The sequence below is a fragment of the Anolis sagrei genome, chromosome 1, assembly GCF_037176765.1.
Source record: "Anolis sagrei isolate rAnoSag1 chromosome 1, rAnoSag1.mat, whole genome shotgun sequence".
In the NCBI taxonomy this organism is placed as follows: domain Eukaryota; kingdom Metazoa; phylum Chordata; class Lepidosauria; order Squamata; family Dactyloidae; genus Anolis; species Anolis sagrei.
The window spans coordinates 183,929,555-183,953,141 of record NC_090021.1 but is presented as its reverse complement, the minus strand read 5'-3'; the positions used below and the strand labels follow the sequence as shown (position 1 = coordinate 183,953,141).

At 36.9% G+C, this 23,587-nt stretch overlaps 1 protein-coding gene across 2 annotated transcripts in view; it reads left to right on the top strand.

Moving 5' to 3' along the window:
* COL3A1 (collagen type III alpha 1 chain) overlaps positions 1-23,587 on the top strand; it is a 95,317-nt gene that overhangs the window by 32,904 nt on the left and 38,826 nt on the right. Inside the window, exons 2-11 of one of the 2 annotated variants that reach the window (XM_060780392.2) lie at positions 651-856; positions 5,949-5,996; positions 6,310-6,426; positions 9,255-9,317; positions 13,870-13,932; positions 16,519-16,572; positions 18,127-18,180; positions 19,549-19,602; positions 21,049-21,102; positions 21,568-21,621. In XM_060780392.2, the coding sequence (XP_060636375.2) occupies positions 651-856; positions 5,949-5,996; positions 6,310-6,426; positions 9,255-9,317; positions 13,870-13,932; positions 16,519-16,572; positions 18,127-18,180; positions 19,549-19,602; positions 21,049-21,102; positions 21,568-21,621 (767 nt within the window). The remainder of the gene's footprint in view (positions 1-650; positions 857-5,948; positions 5,997-6,309; positions 6,427-9,254; positions 9,318-13,869; positions 13,933-16,518; positions 16,573-18,126; positions 18,181-19,548; positions 19,603-21,048; positions 21,103-21,567; positions 21,622-23,587) is intronic. The other variant, XM_067470989.1, reaches the window with a different exon arrangement.

Genomic DNA, 23,587 nt, shown 5'->3' with positions numbered 1-23,587 from the left:
ACACGACAAAAAAAAGTGTACACAGTGTTTGTTTCATTCACTGACAGCTATGTGTGCAACATCTATATGAAGCATAAATGAAATTTTGTGTTAGACTTGGGTCCTGTGTCCAATGTATCCCATTATCTATGCCCAAACATTTCAAAATTTTTAAAAAACATGAAACAATAACATTTCTGTCCAAAATATTTTTAAGAAAGCATTCTCAACCTGTAGTATCTATGGATAGACATTTTAGTTTCTCATAAAGTCCTGGAACAATTCATTACTATTGAGAACAGTAATCACCAAGATCATTTTTAATTAAATGTGATTTTAATTAAATGTGAATGACTGGCTGGATTTCTTACTGATATTTTGTATGCCCATTTATATTTCTACCTATTTGCAACACTTTCCCATTTCTTTCTTACCAAGTTCTTTCTGAAATTGGTCATCACCTTTACTGTGTAGAAACTGGTCAATACAAATGATCATTCAAAACTTCAGCTCTTGTCATAGATCTTGGAAATCAAACATTCATTTTAAAACCTGCCAGTGATGACATCTGTATACTGTGAAAAAATATGTAAATTATTTTTCATTCTAATTAAAACTTTCTCTTTATTTCTCCCCATCTCCATCTGTTGTTTCCCCCATTTCTCTTCCAGTTGTCCTAGGAGACTGTACCCACCTTGGCCAAGTGTATGCTGACAGGGATGTGTGGAAACCGGAACCGTGCCAAATCTGTGTCTGCGACCAGGGAGCTGTTCTTTGTGATGATATCATCTGTGACGAACAGGAATTAGACTGCCCCAATCCGGAGATTCCTTTTGGAGAATGTTGTCCAGTTTGTCCTCAGCCGACATCTCCGCCAGTAAGTTTATCTCTATCTCGGGGAAGCCAGAATATGCCTCAACACTTACATTGTAAGCAGTTGCCTCACAAGCTTGAATACAATTATTTAAGGCTTCATTAGATTATATCAGTTGTTGCTGACAACCAGCATGGGAAAGGCATTGTGTGATTTATTCAAAAAGATTTGTAGTACAAAATTTTGGAAAGAGACTGAATGTGAGATGACTTATCCTTCTGTTGTGGACCATAAATCAACAGTGGGTCAAGCTAAAACCCTATGAAGTTCTAGTATCTGTTATCCCTCTCCTCTCTTCTTCTTTCTCTCACCTTTCTTCATCCCTTCTCTGATAAGCCCCCTTCTTTCAATATTTCTCAATCCTAGGGAAATCATAGCTTATTCTGTCCAGAAGAACATTTACTGAAGAGCTTTTGAAATTAAACCAAGTGCCTTCTGACACCCACTTCCCACCCTCACAAGCATCCCAGGAGATACATTTCCTCTCTTTTCAGAATTCCCATTGAACCTTTGTCCTTCCTGGGTTGATAAAAGGTTAGAATTCAAAGTCCTAGAATGTACCGCAAATAATTATTTTTTCAGGTCTTTCCAGCCAAATGGCAGTAAGAATATCTCATAGCAAACTTCCAAGAATATCTGTTCATGTTAGAAATGGAGAGATGCTGCAAAACTGTTGAGTATTTTGAAATTAGTTTGGGCTTGTTATTCACTTGAATACAAATGGAGCCTGGCAAGGATCCTGAATATCTGTTGAAGCCAAAACCATTGAATCCAAAGAACACTAAACACTGTCCCAAGAGGATATCTATTTTGTCCGCAACTGACATTGCCAAGTGTGAGTTTCAGCTGGAATTTTCCCATTGTGTATGGATGCTTGGAATGAACTTCATGTTATGTTCTGCTAGCTAAAACATGTTCAAAGATTGATTTGGCTCAAGATGTAAAAATTCACAAAATGGAGTCCTCTCCATTTTATAAATGCCTTATAATGCCTTTAAAAAATAATGAAATGAACCATGTTTTCTCTGATTCAGAAACCCCTTAATTCTAGGCTACTAATATCTTGAAAATTCAGGGGGGTTTTTTTTGTCGTGTCAGGAGCGACTTGAGAAACTGCAAGTCGCTTCTGGTGTGAGAGAATTGGCCATCTGCAAGGACATTGCCCAGTGGACACCTGGATGATTTGGTGTTCAGTGGTTAAAGCAGGAGTCAAATTGTGAGCTCTCTACAGTCTGATGTGGGTTTTGGTAGGGCACGCTGAGTCCCTGTGAGTTACCTGGCACCACCATTTGAAGACAGCTCTGATCTGCAAATGAAAGCAAAAGTCCTGTCAATTTGGCTTGCTTGACTATAGTTCTATGAACACTAGGGTTGAAACTTAGTTAGATGTGGTCCATGCTTAACATGGTGGAAGAAAAGCTCTTGAGTCATGCAAATGACAGCTATAGTGAACATGCTTGAGGAAAATTAGTGGTGATGTTGGAGAAAACTGTTATTTTTGAATCTTGAGTATCTAGTGGAAGATTTGGATGAACTCATCCTGAATATGAATTTTGTATATGCCTAGGCACTATCTTTGAAATTATAACTGTAACTTATTTTTAAAGAAATGGTAAGATTCCCTATGTATATAGATTGAGAGGAGCAACTTCCCCAGATATTGTGAATTTTGTCCTACAGACCTTGATGGGATGAACCACCTTTAAACCTCACTAATCACCCACAGCCTGGGGGGGGGGGGGCAGTAACAAAAGTGCTGTTTTTAGCTTATACCAAGACTGGAGGGGCATGTTATCTACCCCTCAGGTTTATGGGAAGCAATTTTCCATTTTGAAAAGAATGATTTCTTTCAGCAAGCCCGCATCCAAGGGGAGGGGGGTTATGGGTTATGGGTTATGGGTTCAAACCCTCCCTCCCCCCCCCCCCCCATTCAGTGGAAGCAGTTTTACATTTTGTTGAATTGTACAGTGTAGTGATGATAACATTTGGAGAATTAAAAGGGAATCCTTTATACAATAATGAGACTTCTTTCCAAGCTGGAAACCTTCTTTTAGCCGTTCTGAATACTGAATTTGTAGTAATCATACACATTCTAAGAAAGCTTTTGTCATCATCCCTTCATCTTAGTAAAACTTTACAAAGAGTAGCTATGAACATTTTCTGTAGTCTGTAACATGCTGATGATCTCAGAAAAAAGCCAGGGAGATGCACACAAAATCTGTGAAAGAATTTCAGATCTTTGACACAGCAAGATCAGTGGTAGTGTCTATGGGTGGAGAAATGAAGACTCCTTGCATCTATTCATCACAGAATCATAAAAGCAACACCCAGGAAACTTCACAAACACCAATGGAATATTATAGACTAAAGGTGTACATCTCATTTCTGGACTTTTTATTCAAGAAAGGTTTACAAGACACAGGGAAGTAGTTCTGGAACTGCAAATGTTTCTCCCTATTAATTATGACCATTTAAAATCCAATGAAAGCCTTTAAGATGCTGACATACTGATGGAAAAGTTTGACGTGTGTGGTATAGAAAATGGAAAAAGATTGCACCTGCAGAAAAACCATCAAATGCACTGGAAGCATATCTTGTCTGGAATAGACATTTTTTGCCTGAATGTGAAGAAATTTGTTCAGATTTCAGCAACATTGTCAGTGTCAACAGCTACAAATGAAAGGTCATTTTCAACTCTTGAACATTTGAAATTATATATAAGAAGCACAGTGGGGCAAGAAAGACGGACTAGACTTGTACTCTTGAGTGTCTACCAAAGTTTATTAATGAACACAAGTTTCCAAGTGTTTCCAACAGGCATTGTGGTATTCTTTTGTAACCACTAAATTGCCAATTATGAACTCCATCCTAAGCAATTAGTAAAGCATGTTTTTCCCTTAAGTTTCACATCGCCCCATTTGGAAATTAAACAAATGATTTTCCTACCCCTGTCACATGTTTTCCTTTGTTCAGCTTTCTTTAAAAAAAAATCCATTTACTTTCTCATCACATGGGGGGCATTCTTCTCCCACTCTCTTCCCTATTTTGTTTTACTTGAAGAAATCCTCTGTGTTTTTTCACAGAAGTACTTTTTATCACAAGATCATTAAACGGGATTTCTTCTATATTAGTCTATATTTTAATTTATAAGTACAAATGCCTCTTAATTCAAAAGGCAACTCTATTGAATTTACGTTGTTAAAAAGATATAAATTATTGGCGAAAGAAAGGATTCTATAATTCTCCGTTCCACCCTCCAGAACGATGTCATCATTATCTTTACAAGCAGACAATTTTCATCACATGTTAAATTTCACATTTTTACATGTCTCTACATGGGGACTTAAAAAAAGAAGTCAATTGCCAAATGACTTAGGAAGAGTAGGGAAAAAAAACAGCAACATACTTGGAACCCACTGTACAAGCTTGCATCATGTGATGGGCTTCGTGGGTAGCCATTTCTTAAATGTGTAGAAATGCTGATTTCAGTGCATGTGATAAAGTCCTAAGAGTCATTTTTAAGTGACTTGAAACTCTGTAGCTAAAATAGAAATTTGATTTAATTAAGTCCATATAAAAATATAAAATGAGTAATGGAATTCAAATTATTTTTGTGTTATTGATCTAGTGTTCATAATTTGCTAAAAAAAATTAAAATTGTTTCAACACATCCCACCCCTTGATTTTTTTTCCCCCTGGCTATGCGCCTGCATGTCAGGGATCCAGTATATGTGGCCTATGGTCTGTAGTTTGCCCATTTGTATAATATATCAATTAAGTATTTGCCACTGCAAATCCAATTCTCAATTTGGGTGTTAAGTATACTTACTTCATTTAAGCAGTTTCATCATTTTAAATAAGACACAGACTTTATTTTTCTGATTTTTCCATGCTCAAATTATTGCCTTTACATGTGGGTGAACCTGCTGGCTGTGCTTCTTTCCTTGCAACTCCATCCACATGAGAACATCTGCACTGCATAGACCTTACTTTACAGACTGTGTAGATTACTCCCATGATTTTGAATCCAGATGTTCCAGGGTTACACAAACAGAACAAGCTCCACATTGAGGAAAGCAATGGAACAAGTGAAGGGGACATGGAGCAAAGCCAACAACACCCCCCCCCCCCCAAATGAAGAGGACATTAGCTATGATCAACACATTGCTTTCTGCTCATTGTATCACTGAGCAGAAAGCAACGTGTTGCAACAATCCTTAAATATCTGATAACTTCATTTACAATAGCTTACCAAATAAAACTGCCAATTAAATTAAATCTGCCAATATAATAGTATCTGTACCAACGATACTCCTTTTCAGTAAACTATCATAAAATAAAGACATTCTTTTATCTCATTATAAGGCAATTTTCACACCAAAGTACATTTATATTGGCAATTTAATTACTTCCTTTTAGAAGTCCATATCCATTAAGAGCAGGAAAGACACACTCACTTTTTTCTATCTGACTTTTGCCCATGATATTAGGGTGAATTGAGGAGTGCTGTACATGTTTACAAGTAGATGGTATGTACATTCCTGGAGCATTAGAGATACACATACTGGTATAAAAAAAACATTTAATGTTTTGTACAAACCAGGATAAACTATCTAAAAATAACACCAGCTGATTGTGCATCATCCTTAATCAAGAAGAGATGAGTTCAGTACTGTGGATCTAGAATTCTTCTTTCCATTTGGAGAACTAATTTATTATATTTAAAAACTATGCAGCTCCATCTAATGAATCATAAGGCAGGTGTGGGCAGATATAAGTCTTCTGGTACAACTCTGGCAGACAAGATCCCCCTCCCTTCCCAAATTAGGTTGCTGAAGAAGAATACTTGAGGAAAAACCAGGAGTAGATTTTAGCATGAAATGATTATGAGCTTGGTTCTGCTACAGATCTCACTGAGAACACATCCAGAGGTATCTTCTTCCTTCATGGTGTTATATGTGGAGGTTAATATATATTAACTGACTCGGCTTAAATTCTGAACCATTTCTGCTTTACATTCTTTATGTTTGTTCTATTTGTTATGAATTTTTACTGGCCAATTCGACTTAATGTTTTGTGTCTTTTCTTCTTCTAGCCTTCTGGTCCTTCTGTAGCTGGTCCCGCAGGCCCCAGGGGAGATCCCGTAAGTTCAATATATTTGTAAACAGATGTTCTTGCACCCCTTTTTACCAAAACAAAATGCAAGAGAACCTGAATAGCAATTAACAGTAATGTAAGACAGAGTGAGAGTCTGATACCATTTGCTTCTTATCTATTATTGCAGCTCAGTTCAGTGTGCTAAAAGTCTAGATTAAAAAATGAGACAAGGGGATGATCTAGTGGGGCTCATGGAAAATAGTTAAAATAATCATGGGTTTGTACATGTAGTGTGCATGCTTTTTAAAGAACTTCAGTGAAACAGAATAATTTTCCCCCCTTTTCCTCCTAATGTTGAGGGTCCACCTGGCACTCCTGGAAGAAATGGTTCACCTGGTCAACCCGGCCAACCAGGAATTCCTGGCAATCCTGGCCCCCCTGGAGTCTGTCAAAATTGCCCGAGTTTGAATGGAGGTGTAAGTAGAAATACAATTCTTGCTTTCATTTTACTTGGAATGTATTGCATATGAAATTTCATGCAACCAATGCATGCTGTCTAAATATAAAAGTCCATGTTTCCTTGTTGTTTCCTTTAATTTCACTCTGTCAAACATCAGCATACAGGATGAAGAGGCATCACCAAGGAAGCAATGGGTCAATTCATGCAAGAATCAGAACGATTAATCAAGAACATGATGACTTTTTGCTAATGTTCCCAATTTTTATCCAATCAACAGAAGATCAATACATGTTTACCATAGCATCTTGAGAGTGAAAGTTATTTTCAGTGTTAACACAACTTCCCATTAACAGCCACATGGTAGAAGATATCTCTTTGAACTTAGCTGAATTTCCATGAAAACATACAAAAGGCTGCACTGTCGGGCATCAGCACTAGATGCACATACTTTGGAGACATCAGAAGTTTTCCAACAAGGCTTACATCTTAGGAAGTTACACATATGGTCGAATTGTAAGATGTTCATAATTATTAATGTTGTTTCTCAGGAATCTTGTTTTTCATCCTTCATTTTCTTGTGTCATCTTTCCTGAACTCCCACCTGCCCTTTCTCCACATACAAGAGTATTCAAAGTGTGCCCAGCTGTTTCCATGTTCAGTTCTTCATAGCCCTGCAGTGAAGGCTGGATTTACACTGCTATATAATCCAGTTTGAGAATGCAGATTAACTGCTTTGAACTGGTTTATATGAGTCTACACTACCATATAATCCAGTTCAATGCAGTTAATATGCATTCAGAAACTGGATTATATGATGGTATAGATCAGGCCAAAGATATCTTATGAGTATCAACAGTATTTGTTCATTTAAGGAGAACTTATGTTGACATTTTCACAGGTGGTTCCAGGATCGTGATCTCACATTTGCATACAGATCCCGCATGTCCACAGAATGTGCCAATGCATTTTTATATGTACAAGGACTCACCAAGTTCAAAAGAAACCCATGTGAACACACATGTGATTATGCTAAATGTCTAGAGTGGGGCCTTCATGGATGGGACAAAGGTGAATTACAAAAGGAATGGGTAGCCTTTGGACCCCTGGATGTTTATAAAATACAAATACAATGGGACAACTGACTAAGGCTGATGCAGACTGCAGTTCAACAACATTTGGGGTGTACCTACAGCAAAAGCTTTATAATCTGTTTAAAGTGCAGATGAATCATGGTTAAATCTTGTAGGTATCCTTCACATCCCTAAACAGCAAGTTTAGGAAGGCCAGGCTCTATGGGAATGTAAGATTGCATTAGCCCTTTCCACTATATCTTATTTTGAGGACTAGTTAGTACTTCTTGCAATACTAGCAACATGCATTCAAATTTTCATTAAACTGGCATGAGTGTTTCTGAGCACTAAAACAGAGATTATACTTTTCACTGTTGAGTGCATACACACGGACAGTTTTGCTTTGCTTTCACAAATTCTGTAACTGACCTTTTATTACTATCTGCTACCCTTCACTCAATGCTAAAATAAACATGCTATCAAAGGACTGATCTATATCATGTGTAACACAACTGGCCTTATAATGTTCCAGAAATTGTACACTAAGAGAAATGACCTCACTTCAGATCTCAGTAAGACGAAAGACACTTTCTGAGTGCCTGGAGAGTACTCAATTTGCCTAAATCCTATGATTTAGCCTTTGCGAGCACTGACATTTCTGGATTCCACCTAGAGAAGCAATGCTATTATAATTACAGATCTTTACAACACGCCACAACATTATAGAGTTATAATGAAGTATGAAAACAGTTACCAGTTACTAGTAAAATGCTATAATGCCTTTTCCACAAATAAATGTGGAATATATCCAAACCAGGACTTCAAACCTGAATAAATTTTCTTCATCCTTATTGAAAACTGTTCCTTAACCCCTTCTTCATTAACGTAAAATGATGGTTGCAGACAGGAGTTAAAATACTTGACCAAAACAAACCCTCTCCTTGCAAATAAATGACTACATCTGATGAGTTTGCTATTCTCCATTCTGGTCAAACCTTTCCATTAGTTCTTTCGGTCATCCAACCTTTGGGCCACCTCAAAGATTTGACAATTTATGATCTGTTAGCAACTCTACTTGTGTGAGGGCCTTAAACACTATATATCCACCACTTATTCCAATACAAGGAATACTATTGAGCATAATGTTCCAATAGTAAGAACAATGAGGACGAGAATACTGATGGAATGGTAAAACTTTAGGCAAATGTAGGTTCCAGAGCAGAATTCTGGTCAACCTTGTCAGAATACAGCAAACATGTATCTATTCCAAAAGAAACAAACCATGGACCTCATTACAAAGGCTCATGAATTTGCCACTTATCGATTTGTGATGAATCCATGGGCTCCTGGTGGAGTGCATGGAGAACCTGCCACTCCATGTTCCACATCAAGGGACTTACCTTTGTCTCCACGTCATGAGGGGAAGCCTTGCTGATTGGCTTCCCTCCCCACTCCCCCATTGCTGGTAAGGCAACACAGGAAGGCTCCCGTGTTGCTGCAGCGGCGGCAAGTGCCACTTGCTCTCCCCTTTTTGAATGGAGCCCGGACAAAAGTACATGTGCATCGTTCAATGAGCTCCATTCCGAAAGGGGAGAACAAGCCACGTATGATGGACCAAGTAGCCTATCTCATGAGGTCACATGTCAGTTAGGATACTGCTGTGTAAGCTGAAGCACTGGTGCTTAAACATGTCCATTGTGTGTGCTGTTCCAAGTGTACGTTTCGCTTACCCGTTCATTTGTAATGGCTACTTCACCTTTGTTTTCCGTTGCAGGGCTATTCTCCTCAGTATGAGGATGTCAAATCTGGTGGTGGAGGAATGTACCCTGGCCCAATTGTAAGACAACAACACTGTCTCCCTTCCCTTTGTGTGTCATTTTGAATAATTGGTTTTCTTCCTCTCTTGTTCAGATTGTTGAACAAATACCCAACAAAATACTGTCCTGTTACTACCTAGGAACGTAACAGAATGAAAGCAGTATTTTTCCAGGAAATATAACTCTGGATTCTAATCATCTCAAATGTTTGAGTGATTAGCCTAATCAGATATTTCCAGGATGTATCTGACTCCCTTTTATATGTTCTTCTTTTCTTCCTTTCTCATCATTGCTTTCTGTTTTTATCCACCTATTCACTTGCTCCCGCATTTGAGGCTCTTCTGCTTCCTTCTTCTTCACCCTTATCTTTTCACACTCTCATTTATTGTTCATTGTTTGCTCTATTCATTTCATTTGTCCAGTTCTTTTTTTCTTTCCCTCCATCCAGTAACAACTTTCCAGGCCATTCATTTGTACCTTATTCATTGTTCTCTTGTTTTCAGTATGCAAATATCAGCTGATAACAAAGCAATACATGCACTGTTTATAGTTCATACACAACCTTTTATTACATTCTTCTTATCTATAGCTGCTCAGACTTCCCCAGCAATGATGCTGAAACCACTAATTGAGAGCAGTACCGTTTTTATGGGGGCAAAGAAACTCTAGTCATGAATTATTCTCATATAATAAATTTTACATTAATTTTACTCAGTGAAATCTTGTCAAAGGATGTGATTTTCCCCTTTTCTACAGGGTATATAATTTCCTTTTTACAGGTAAATTATGGGGTTAGTGCATTTTCATATTAGTGAGCAATCTACAATTATCCATTATGGCAAATCTTATTTCTTTATATGGGGATATATATTTGAAAAGTGGCGAACATTTAGTAAACCAGTGCAAACCCAAAAACTGGTGCTGCCTGAGGCAAATCCCATGTTCCTCCCTCGAGCACTTTAGAAAACTTGCTGCTTGCAAGCACCATTTCCTATCTACAGTTGCTCTACCCAACCACCAATAGTGCTGCCTGGAGCAGTTTTCTTCATACTACTGCATTATATTGTTTATCCTCATTTGAATTAAGCCCCTGGTGGCGCAGTGGGTTAAACCCCTGTGCCGGCAGGACCAAAGACCGACAAGTCGCAGGTTCGAATCCGGGGAGAGGTGGATGAGCTCCCTCTATCAGCTCCAGCTCCTCATGCGGGGATGTGAGAGAAGCCTCCCACAAGGATTGTAAAAACATCAAATCATCAAGGCAAAAAAAATTGAATTAAGCTGATATTTGACATAATCTATTAGAAGAGCTGGTCACTTCACACTGGGCAATTGAAAGTCCACTCTGCACATGTGTTCTGAACCAGGAGTCTTCTCTACATCTTTCTTTTTTTTATCCATTTGTCTTCATTAACTATCATATTCATCCATCTTCTGTTCCACACAGGTTTTTCTCTTTTCAGTGTATTTGTTCATTGATCCATCCATCCATCAATTCATCCATCCTCTAATTTATTCATCCATTTCCAGCTGCTAATCTTTTTTCTCCCCGTGACAGTTGATATCATTGATGTTGTACCGCTTCTTCATCTGAAATGTGCTGAACTGCTTATGAGATGTTTGTTTGGTGTGCTTGAGGTTTGGACAAGTATTGCAGAAGTGGCAAGAGCTACTTCACACACAGAACATAGAGCTACTTTTTCCATGTGTGTGTGTGAAACTGCAAGCACAGCTTTGCTTTCATGTTACTGTGTTTGACACCCACTTGCTACCACTGCACCACGTTACATCTGGGTGATCCCATGCAGTTAATTCCACGACACACAACAAATCTCAGCATTTCACTGGGTCTTCATATTATCTTGCATTTTTTCAGATAAATGTAGACAATGGTTAACCAAAAATGTCATAAAAGAATTCAGTACCTATGCATCTAATGAAATGGACCGAGTCCACAACAGCTTGTGCTAGAAAAGTCTTCTCTTCAGTTAGTCTTAAAGGTGCTACTGGATTCCTTTATGCCTTTTATCCTAAAACAGATAAATGTCAAATATTTATTTGAATTCTGCTACAACAGGTAACCCAGATCGCGTGACGTGGTACTGAAGAAATTTAATTAACCTTATTTTCCCCCACAGTATAGTAGTTAACCATAACTGGTATTTATTTATCAGCACATTTCTACATCAATGATTTATTATGCTATTGCTTTGTCCCAGATCAATTTTTTTTATTTTTCACACTGCTTATCACTTTGTTATTTTCTTTACAACATATTGTTTCTTGCAAAAACAAATTATTTGTTAACTTGTTTTTTAATGAAAAACTTCATCTGCTTCCTCAAACAGCTATTTGAAAAGTGAGCACAGAAATGCACCTGCTAGATGGCTAATTTCTTTACCATTCACTTCAAGGAATATAGTGCACTTTTAGTGCAAAGACTGGGATATACTTACAAAAAAAAATCTCTGCTATAAAGCAGATTTTCTGCCCTGCACAAACAATGTAAAATGAACTACAGATATGATTGGCCATGCACATTGTAATTAATGATACAGTGCAATTGCATATAATTATCTGTTTCATTTATCAAACCAAATCAAAGTCTAATTCTTGCCAGGTTACATCCTGAGTCATTTGCCATATCAGGTGTTGTCTTTACGGTCTTTACGGTGATATCAGCAACTTGGCTTTGTGGTTTAGGGATCAGACTGCCTTTTCATTAAAATGCATCTTTTCATACTGTCAAAAATGTACCTCCAGAACCTTACATTAACTGGTATGTATTTCTATCATGTATATCCATGTATAAGTTCATCTCATGTATAAAACGAGGGCAGGTTTTGTGGCCACAATTTTGTATATTATGTGATCCATGGACAAACTAAGAGTTGTTCAGTGGAGAGGGAAAAGTGCCAGCATTAAAAAAACCAAAAAATGATACCATGGTGAAGACAGTCCTGAAAAAGGGGGTGATGTCAGTGCCCAGGATAGACTAAGCTCTTGCCTTTCACCATTCTACTCAGAGAAGGGGGTGGTTCCTTTTTTTATTAGAATTAAAATACAACGTCCATGGATAAGTCCATCCAGTTTTTGAGATTATTTGTTACTAGAATGTCTACATTTATACATGGGTATATATGATAGTTATATAGCAGGATTGCTAAGAAACCCCCTTACTGAATTGAGATCATGAGTAACCAGCAAGAGTGACCAATGTAAAGTGGCCTTTTTGCTGGTTCTGTTGTGTAGTAATGTAACAGCACCCCTCTACTGGACGTGAACATCACATAATTGCACAATTACAATTCTCATATCATTGGATCAACATATAAAGATACCAAAATTCTGGCCTATATTTGTATTTGTCTTAACAAAATGTAGTCAGAATATCAGTAAATGGGAAAGTTGCATAATACATGAACTGCAAAATATCAGTGGATATATTTCAACTATATTGAACCGTGAGATGAAACTCTGGATTATTTCAGTTAAGATCAATTGCAACTTTTCCTATGCTCCCATAACTGTGTATTCACACACTCTTACATACAAGTAATACTACTTATTATGTATGACTTATTGCATATATTTAGAAAGTGAAGTATAGACATTTTTCCAATATTACTCATGCAATAAGCAACACATAATAAGTAGTAAGTATTGATTCTGCTTTAACTTATAGATACCAGTCTGGTTTCATCTCCTCTTTCAGAATAATTAAAAGCACTCCTTAAAATTACCAATGTGAATGCATTTGGATAGTAATTAGATGGCAAAGTATAAGATGGAGCCAAAAATTAAATAGCCATTGTACATATTTTGTGCATGAAACAAACTTTGTGTATAATCAAAAAGCCAAGGTATCACTATCTCAGTTATCCATGTGGAATATTTCAGATTTTGAAGTGTTTTGGAATTCTGAATAAGTAATATTCAACCTGCAATAAAATTTAGAATATTCCAAATCATTAGAGTGGCCACCAATAAATCCCTCTCTTACACCCCCACTGATGATAGGACAGTGAGGATGAGTCCACATGGGCCCTGAAATGGCCCAACTGTCCTCACTATATTCAAATACTTATGCATTGTTAAACCAGACTTTCACCACTTCAAGCAAAGTCAGGTGATGCTCTGGAGTTTTTTGGAAGCTCTGGAGTAATCTGGAACTTTGGGACCATCTAGACAGCTGAATCAGGTCTGATTCAAACCAGTCTAATGTTCACATAGGGTATTGTCATCATCACCCTTTTCCAGCAGTAGCAACACAGAAGGTGAAAAGATGGTTCAGCAGAGCAGATGCGATCTCCTCAAGAACTGTGCTTCTTGAAAATCTTAATATGCAGATAGGCTCATAAAGAAGCATAGGTTTTTTGAGACATTAAATGAAACATTGATTAGTTTGCAAAATTGTTCATTTGAAGTACATTCTGTTTTACTCTAATCTCATTCAATGCCAATTAGCTTGTCTTACAGCTTCTTAAATTTGACATCTATATTCTGCATTACAGGGACATTTTACATTCCTTTTACCTGGCAATAATTGTGTCCTTTTTCAAATGTTCTCCATAGTCAGGACCCGGAGCTCCTGGCCCACCTGGGCTCCCTGGTCCTATTGGTCAGACTGGTCCACCTGTAAGTACAAATAATTATTTTATAATGTAATACTTTTTACTATACTTGAATTTGACCTTATTTCAGGAAGAAAAGCCATCTATATGTTGCACAAAAGACTTATGTGATGATCATTTTTAGACATTTAGATCAGAAAAAATGGGCATGTATAGCTGCAAGCTATACATGGGATGGGGAAACACTTTAGAAAGAGGATATGTTGAATGGAAATTGATCCAGATGGCAACAGATTAAGCAGATCCTTTTCATGTATTGTTCCTCCACTCCAGTTGCAATGTAGCCTCCATGGTTACCTTTTACCAAACTACAGGAAACCATTACTTGTACCGCCTGTGCATCCTTGCTTTGCTTCTAACCCTGTAACAGTTTGTGTTAAGGATCTGTCCCCACAAATTTACTTTGACTTTGATTCAGAAATGCTTATGTTCGGATACTCTTATCCAGAGATGTCGTCTGTGGCATGCCTTCAAATGTGTTTAAATTATTATTATCATTATTATTATTATTATTATTATTATTATTATTATTATTATTATCAGCCTTGAATCTTAGAAATGCAGGGCATTTCTATTATTATAATTATTATTATTATGTTGTTTATGTTTATGTTTATTATGTTATTTATATCCTAGTTTCTCTCTCAATGAAAGAGAGTAAGACCAAATAAAATACAATTTAACATATAGCAATATACAAACATTAAAATAGAATTAAATATTTATGGTATTAAAAATTATTATTATGATACTTTATCAGCCATGTATACATTATCAGTCATGGAAAAACAATGCACAGAAAAATAGACATGTTATGTAGAGACATATTCATCTATGTGAAGAACCAAATTGGAAGGGCACTTCATCTCAAAGAAAGAGATCAAATTGCACCAAGGCAATAATATTGGAAGGGTTTGTATGGAAAAATACAGATGCCCCACACGACCAAGGTCCTCTAAAATACACAACGGCCATGGACATTGAGGTATCATATGTTGCCCTATATATCCTGGAAAACTTTTAAGATAATTCTGTGTCTGGGCACAGATTTTTAAAATGAAACGGGAAAACAATTAGGAAGAAAAAATGGGAGTTGGATGTTACTCTTCCCTCCTCCTAGAAAACATGAGTTCTTATTTCTTCTTATTTAGTAATGCAATGACACATAAGTGCTATATCAGCAAGAAAATGTGTTGATGTGTAGTATATTGATGTATAGAAAATGTGTTGATGTATAATACTTAGGACAACCAGGTTGTCTTAAGTATTCATAGAAGTATTTCTATAATGAGAAAAAATTACAGTCTACACAATACCAATCGCTTCATCCCTTGAATTTAAATTCTCTGTTTTATTTTTTAAAGTCCAAAAAGTGTTTTAATTTCTTAAAAGGATTACGAACTAAGCTATTCCAAGTTCTTTTGCCCTGCATTTCTAAGATTCAAGGCTGATGACCTCATCACACAATTAATTTTTAGCATCCTAGGACATTGCCATCCTAGTTGAGTAACAGAGCCCTGCGTTGCCCATCAGATGACATATCATCACTTCCGGGGGGATCCATTGCTACAACGTTGCACCACCAACATGGAAGCCTCCCCATATTCCATTTGGAACAATGGGGCTACTGCAGGGACAAGCCATGCTGTGACACTTCCCCACGTGTGATAGATAAACATCACTGCTTGCCAGACGAGGTGCCGGGATTGCCCTACTACCCCACTGATTTGCCACAAAGGCTGACAAATCAGCATGGGGGAATCTCATAAGTGTGAGGTCCTTACTACAAAGGCCCTCAAACCCTTTAAGTAGATGGCTAGTTCACTGCTCCTCAGACTGTTGTGCGGGGCAGACTAAAGTTTTTAAAAAACAAAAATGAATTCCAATGCACATTGCATATATCTTATTTGTAGAGCAAAAAAACATGGAAGAACTATACAGTATTTAAAATGAAGAACAACTTTAACCAAAATAAATTTACCAGTATTTAAATGGGAAGTGTGGGTCAATGTTTACTTTATACGTTCTTTACTTTCCATATCTCTCAGCGCACACCAAAAAGGAGAGACCAGAAGCATCTCTTTCCAAATTTAACTTAAGTAGAATTTCCTGCTGTGTCAAAATTCTGAAATTTCTAGTTAGTTTGAACAAGTCAGAATCAAATATGGCTTATTAACAAAACACATTGTTTTCCATGATAACCAGATTTCAAACATAATGGGAATCTCCAGTTTTTAAATTCTTGGTTGGAGGATGAGTCTCCTGCAGGAGAGATAAAGAAGGGTAGAAATAATAATAATAATAATAATAATAATAATAATAATAATAATAATTCTGGTACAAAAACAACATTTTCCTCTCAATAGAAAAATCAAAGATGATTCATAATCACATGTATAAGATTAATTCCCATGATGTCAACTTTTTAGCTTTTTCAAACAAATTTGTTCTCCTCCCTTTCCTTTTGAAGCTTCAAAAATTGTTTACAAATTGGGGGGTTGTTTTGATCAGTTTTGAGTATGGTATGTAATGGACTGCCACACAAAGCAAACTATTATTGCTAAAATGTGCAATGTGTCTTAACTATTAGGGACCCCATGGATATCAAGGTTCTCCTGGTGAACCTGGACAACCTGGCAGCCCAGTAAGTATCAGTGTGTATTGTTACCTAACAGGAATCACAATCTCCTTTACCAAATAAACATGCATTGGATATTGAAATAGAACACTGGATCTTGGCTGTTGCAACCAAGATTTTGATTAGCTAATTGACTGCAAAGTTTTAGAAATAAATCTGAGATTAGAAAGAATCGTTAAGAAATTTTCACTGGAGATTTGCAGCCAAAATGGGGTGTCCATTTCAAAAATCAGATTGTGTTTGAGACAGTTGAATCTGATGGTGTCGAGATGTCAATGAAATGTTTTGATAGAAATCATGATTTGAAAATCTCCAGTTATGCCCCCTATAGAACATTTGGTGCCATGGTCTTAATAGTAATATGAGCTTGACATAATCTGAGGATAATTCAATGAACTATACAGCTTAATAGTTGAAACGAAAGCATAGATTTTATGTTTTTTTTAAAAAAAAATCTGCATTTTTTGAAACCACTTACTCATCTGAATATCTCCAGAACAGTATAAGAGATAGTCCTTGGGGCTGCAAAGGGAAGGAGAAATTGATACAAATCACGGCCCATCTCTGTACCTTCCTCCAGTTGGAGTTTTCATCAAATTCTGGCTCTATCCGCCAATAGAAAGAGTCCTTCTATTTTGTGAAAAATCAGTTTTGTATCCAATCCAGTAATTATGTCTGTCTTATTTGCAAGAGACAACTTTGAGATACATAGTCTTAATCAGTGGTTCTCAACCTGTGGGTTCCCAGATACTTTGGCATTCAACTAGAAATCCTAACAGCTGGTAAATTGACTGGGATTTCTGGGAGTTGTAGGCCAAGACATCTGAGGACCCACAGGTTGACAACCACTGACCTAAATGCTATTGCTAATCCCAGCTTGTATAGACATATTAAATCAATGGGGATTTGGTAAATCATCAGTTAATGGAAGTTCCATTGATTCAGTAGGTTAGATCTGTGTAAACATAAATTGATGCTTAAAAATAGATGCTTGTCCTTGCAAAAAAGGACTCTCAGCTTATCCATTGTCATAGCAAAATCCATACTTTTAACCTCAAACACTAATTTATACATGAGGTTGACTTATATGTGAACATATATGGCATGATACAAAGGTTTTCCACTTGGAGGTTTTTGAAATCTCTGTATGGTACAGTGACTGTGGAATTCTACTTTCTAAAGTAGTCTGTTTCAAATGGATTTCACATCTGTAATATTTTGTCCATTCAGCTTCCCTGTAACCACAGTGGCTACAGATACCATGAGATAATGCCACAAAGATGCTGTTGTCTGCGGTTGCAACATGTCCCTGCAATGTAGGGGAAAGTAACTAGATTTAAATATTCTCCTGTTTTATCTAATTAGTAGGTAGGGATTTCTCAAATCATTCTAATGATTGCTTTTTCATTGAATATAGACATTCAGATTTTTGTTGGATTCATTTTTCTGTCAGGACTTTTATTCTCAAAAAGTCTGGAAATAAATGAATTATTTCACCTAATTGTTTTAATGCCTTTTAAGGATACAGGGAAATAAACCTTGATTTTATTTTATTTTTAGGGGCCCGTTGGGCCACCAGGAATGATTGGTCCACCTGGCCCATCTGGAAAAGATGTAAGTTTTTGCTGAGCAATATATTCATTATTATTGTATCATAATTTATGAATAAGCTTCTCTGAAGGAAATCGCGAGGAGGATACTGATTTTTTCTTCTAACGTGCAAGTGCCTCTATTCATACAAAATGGTACTGTTTTCTACTGATTTCCCTCGCATATACCACTATGTGCCACACCTTTCAAAGATTTCCTAACACTTTGAAAGTGGGATTTTCAGGGACGCAGATGGACTGCTCTAAAAGAAGTGATAGGAGATCCCCACACTATGCAAGTAGCACCCAGCTCACACTTGATTGCATCTTAGCTATTGTGATTGTTCATCTTGATTTCAAATTGCCTTGCCAAGACTCTTACAATCAAAGCTCTTCAGTCCTAGGAGACATGCAAGGCATGTATGCTATTGTATTGTCGAAGGCTTTCATAGCCAGAATCACTGGGTTGTTGTAGGTTTTTTCAGCCTATATGGCCATGTTCTAGAGGCATTCTCTCCTGACGTTTCGCCTGCATCTATGGCAAGCATCCTCACTACCTCTGGTTGTATTCACTTGGTAGTGCTGAAGTATCCCCAAAGCCATTCTCAGATATCTTCTCATATTTGTATACTATTAAAGAATAGGCCTGGGCGGTTTCGTTTCGTTAATTCGTAATTCGTTAATAATTCGTTAATTTTTCCAATTACAAAACGATAACGAACCATTCTGGAGCAATTATTTAAAAAAAACGAATTTTTAAACACGTTTTGTAAATGCTTCGTATTTCGTTATTATATTTGTTTCGTTATTGTTCTGAGGTCGTTTCGTTATTATTTCCGCATGTCTGGGCCAGTTTTATGGTTTAATTAGTGAAAAAAAATTATAATATCACACCAACAGTCAAGAACAGAGGGAGAGGGAAGCTTCAGAAGTTTTTGGAGGTTTTTTAGCGTATTTCGCGGTCGCGTCCGCCATTAACGAATCAATTCGTTATTGTTTCGGAAATCGATTCGTTAATTTTTTACCATTTACGAAATTTCGTAAATATCGAACTTTTTAAAAGGAAAATTTTGTAATTATTTTAAATATCGAAACAAAAAAAACCCCCAAATACAAATTGATTTTAGAAACAAATTTTTCCATTGTTACCCAGGCCTATTAAAGAAATGGCTGTACCTTTCCCCATTACTGCCTCTACAGAGCAATTGTTAGAAAAATTATTTATCATTAGAATACATTCTGAATTATTTTGCACGCACATTCATGAGAATTGATCACTTAAATATAACACGAATTAGAAAATGCCCCTTTTTCATAGAGCATTGAGCTGTTTGAAACACTATGGTAAGTCAAAGTAAACATCTTTGTTTTATCTTATTTAATTGTTCTATAGGGAGAATCTGGAAGACCCGGTAGACCTGGTGAACGTGGATTACCTGGACCTATTGTGAGTTGAAATAAAATACATTATCTTGGCTTTGAGTATGCCGAAGGTGAACCTTAAAACTTAGTCAAGTGTGGATGTACTTGAAAAAATCTTGAAATGCCCGCTATCATGAGAAGCAGTGTACTTCTGGCTTCCAAAAATTCCCCACAGGAATGCAGAAAATAGTAAAATAGTAAAAAATGAGAACACATCCTTAGGTTTTTAAGAAATCAAAGAATGGGCAAGGGAGTGCAACTTCAGTAGAAGTGCCCACATTGCACAAAGATGCCCCAAATGCATCACCTCCCTGAAAACAAAAACTATCAAAGGCCTTTCCCCATTTGTGTCCTGAGAATGAGACTACAAAACTGGAATTCACCCAGGCATATTTAGAGGCGATGAAGTTTTGGAAATCACTGGGAACTAAGTGTGCCAATTGCTGTATATTAAAGTTGCTTATCTACATGTGGTTGGGTTGATAGGCATAAGGAACTTCAAGCATTGCTGTGGAAGCTGAAGTGTGGGTTTGTCAGAGTAGGTTTGTAAGTGAACTTACACCCAAAATTAAAATCATGTGAACCCATACAACAAATCAGATCAAATTATGGAAAATTAAGCTGAAACAAACAAGAGGATCAAAATAGCATACAACATGAGTGCTGCAACTTGAACATGAAGGTATAGGTGCTGCCAGTGACCAAAGTCTTGGCGAATTATCGTGATGACCAGCTAATGAACTCTTCCTTACTGCTGAAACGATTTCAGCAATAGATGTGAGATCTTCATCAATATTGTGATAACTTTGAAAAAGATATAACTTTTCAAATGAATCTGCCATTATAACTGGACATTACTGGATTACTGTAAAACTTAGATATTCAATTTACTGGATCAAATTTGTAAACTCCAAAGAACGATGTGTTTGGACGAATCTTTTGAAACAATGACTTTTTTGGAAAGCTTTAAAGCATTTATTTTCACTTTGAATTCAGAATTATTTGGTACCAGCTAATTTGGTAATCTTTCATTTATTAATGAGATATTTCATTAACAGCACTCAAGGCTTCAATTTAATTCACTCTTATCTAGAAAGAAGCTTAACTGGACGCAGTATGATAAATCCAGTTGCTCATCCCAAGTCAAATGAACTCACTGAATGAGTAAGATTGTTTAAACCAATGCGTATATCCATCCCATTGATGCAGTGAGCTCAGAGAGAGTTACAGAATTACTCATGCACAGAATTATTAGATTCTTCTTTCATAGGAATGAAAACAGCAATCACATGGCATGTTCCTTGTTTCATTTCGCACTTTCTTTTGCAATACCTAGATTTGTCAGGGTTTTCTAACATGGCACCTGGAAGACAAAATTGTTTATTCATTACTATAGGATTTAGAACGCAATCAGTGAACATACACATTTGGGATTGGTGATTTAACAATGCTGCCTCTTGTTTTTATTTAGGGCCACAAAGGTCCCCCTGGCATGCCAGGACTTCCTGGAATGAAAGGTCATAGAGTAAGTATTGTATCATTTTTGGCAATTACTGTGTCAAAGGTATCAAAGTCAAATGGGAAGGTGGTGCTTTAAGCTGTTAAGTTATTTGTTCACTCAAAAATTTTCTTGACTAATGTCATGTTTGTAATCAAGACTCAGCTAAACTGCAGCTAAATCCAGTTGTTATAGTTAAACTGTGCAAACTGGATCCAAATCTGAGGGGATTCACATAGAAAAGAAAATGAGGACATGTCCTAAGATTTGTGCAATTTCAAGTTGTTTATATTTAAAATGGACATTCCCCCACATATTAATTTTTAAGAACTACAAAGCTAATACTAGACTTTTGGCATTTCCTTCAAAAGCAGTAAAAAAAGAGGAGGAAAGCCCATGTTGTTAATTAAGATATCCAGAATGAGGTTTCTATTGTGTACTCATATTCTTCCTTTCTTTCCTTTCCTTTCCTTTCCTTTCCTTTTAAAAAAGGGCTTTGATGGAAGAGATGGTGCAAAAGGTGATTCAGGGGCTCCCGGTCTAAAGGTAAGGTTTTAAAATGCCACCAATTGCAGAAAATAACAAAATGCAACCTGGAACATATGTGACCACCTAGGATTAGTGAGTCTCTAACCTCTCCAGATAGCCAGATTTGCAGTGAACTGATTTTCTATCTCTCTATATACACGCACACATATACATACATAGACACACAGTGGACCTTCTGTATCTACTGAGGTTTGATTCCAGGGCCAGCTATCAATACCAAAATCCATAAATCCTTAAGTCTCATTCTATACAACAGCATGGAAATAAGATAGCTCCCTTATGAAAAAGTAATAGACAACTCACATGAGCTCTGGAGAGAACCCGAGGATCTGTAAAATTGCGAGGGGCTACAACAAAGTATGCCCAATCATCAGAGATGGCCCTAGGTAATTTTCAATGGTAAGCAAACAGTATTTTGGCGCCCCCCCCCCCCCCCAACCAATCACTGATATATATTTTCTGTTCGTCATGGGAGTTCTGTGTGCCATATTTGGTTCAGTTCCATCATTGGTGAAGTTCAGAATGCTCTTTGATTGTAGGTGAACTATACATCCCAGTAACTACAATTCAAGGTCTATTTTCCCCCAAGAGTGCCTCAAGAGCACCCCTGGGCAAAATCAACTATACTGCAAATGCTTACTTAGCGTAATGGGTTGAGGCGCCCCTGCCAATCATCAGTCTAGTGTTATGTGAGTGGCAAAAACAAGATTTCTTATTTAAATATTTTTTTAAAAAAATCCCAGCTATGATTGGTTCAATCAGTGAATACAAAACCCATGGATATGGTATTTCTGGCTTTATTTATTTATTTATTTATTTATTTATTTATTTATTTACTGCCAACATTTTTGGCAGTCTGTGTAGTCCTCAAGGGGTCCTATGGGTTCTTGAACTTGAACATCCCAATCTAGCCTAGTAGTAATTAGTTCTACCAGTCTAGTTTTAGTCTTATTATTCTTACACTTATTTTATTTCTTAGCCTCCTCTCCTCATGGCTCAAGGCAGGTTACAGAATAATTAAAACACACAAACATTGTAAAAATTCCACAAATATACAAATTAAAATGCATTTCTATGAAAAATACATATTAAAATATATAGAATAGAGATTAAATACAGAACATGAGTTTAAAATTCATGCTTATAACTGGCTGGGTTGGAACATATGTGTCTTTAGATGGTTTTTAAATTTCAACAGCTCTTTTCCAGCAGGTCATTGCACAGTCTTGGGGTGGCCAATGAAACGATCCTCTGGGTGATGGTCGCAAGTCGGGTTCTGGCTGGTTCGAATAGCTGCCGGCCAGAAGACCTAAGTGTTTGGGGCTGATTGTATGGGAGAATGAGATCATGTAGATAACCTGGACCCAAACCATATAGGGCTTTAAAGGTCAAAACCAACACCTTTCACATTGCCCAGAAACTAACTGGAAGCCAGTGGAGTGAATTTAGGATAGGCATAATATGTTCACTCCTAGATGTTCCTATAACTAATCTGGCTGCTGTATTTTGAACCAACTGGAGTTTCCAAACTTGGTACAAAGGTAATAATAATAATAATAATAATTATTATTATTATTATTATTATTATTATTATTATTTTATACCCCGCCATCTTCTCCTGAAGGGACTCAGAGTGGCTTACATATGGGACACGTGTCCATAGAAACATAAAAGCAAAGCAATCCATAAAATAAAACACATTAAAATAGGAGCATCATTAAATATAATGTGCATAGTCCAATGTAAAGCGCATTGCAGAGATGACCACTGCACACATTACCATCTTCAGGTCCTCCAAATCTAGGGAAAAGCGCAGCTGCCTATCAGCCGAAGCTGGTAGTAAGCACTACCAACTGTCACATCTACCTGTGCTGACATTTGGAGGGACGGATCCAGGAGTATTCCCAAGTTGCAAATACAGTCTTTCAGTAGGAGTGTAGCCCCATCCAGAACTGGTGTACAT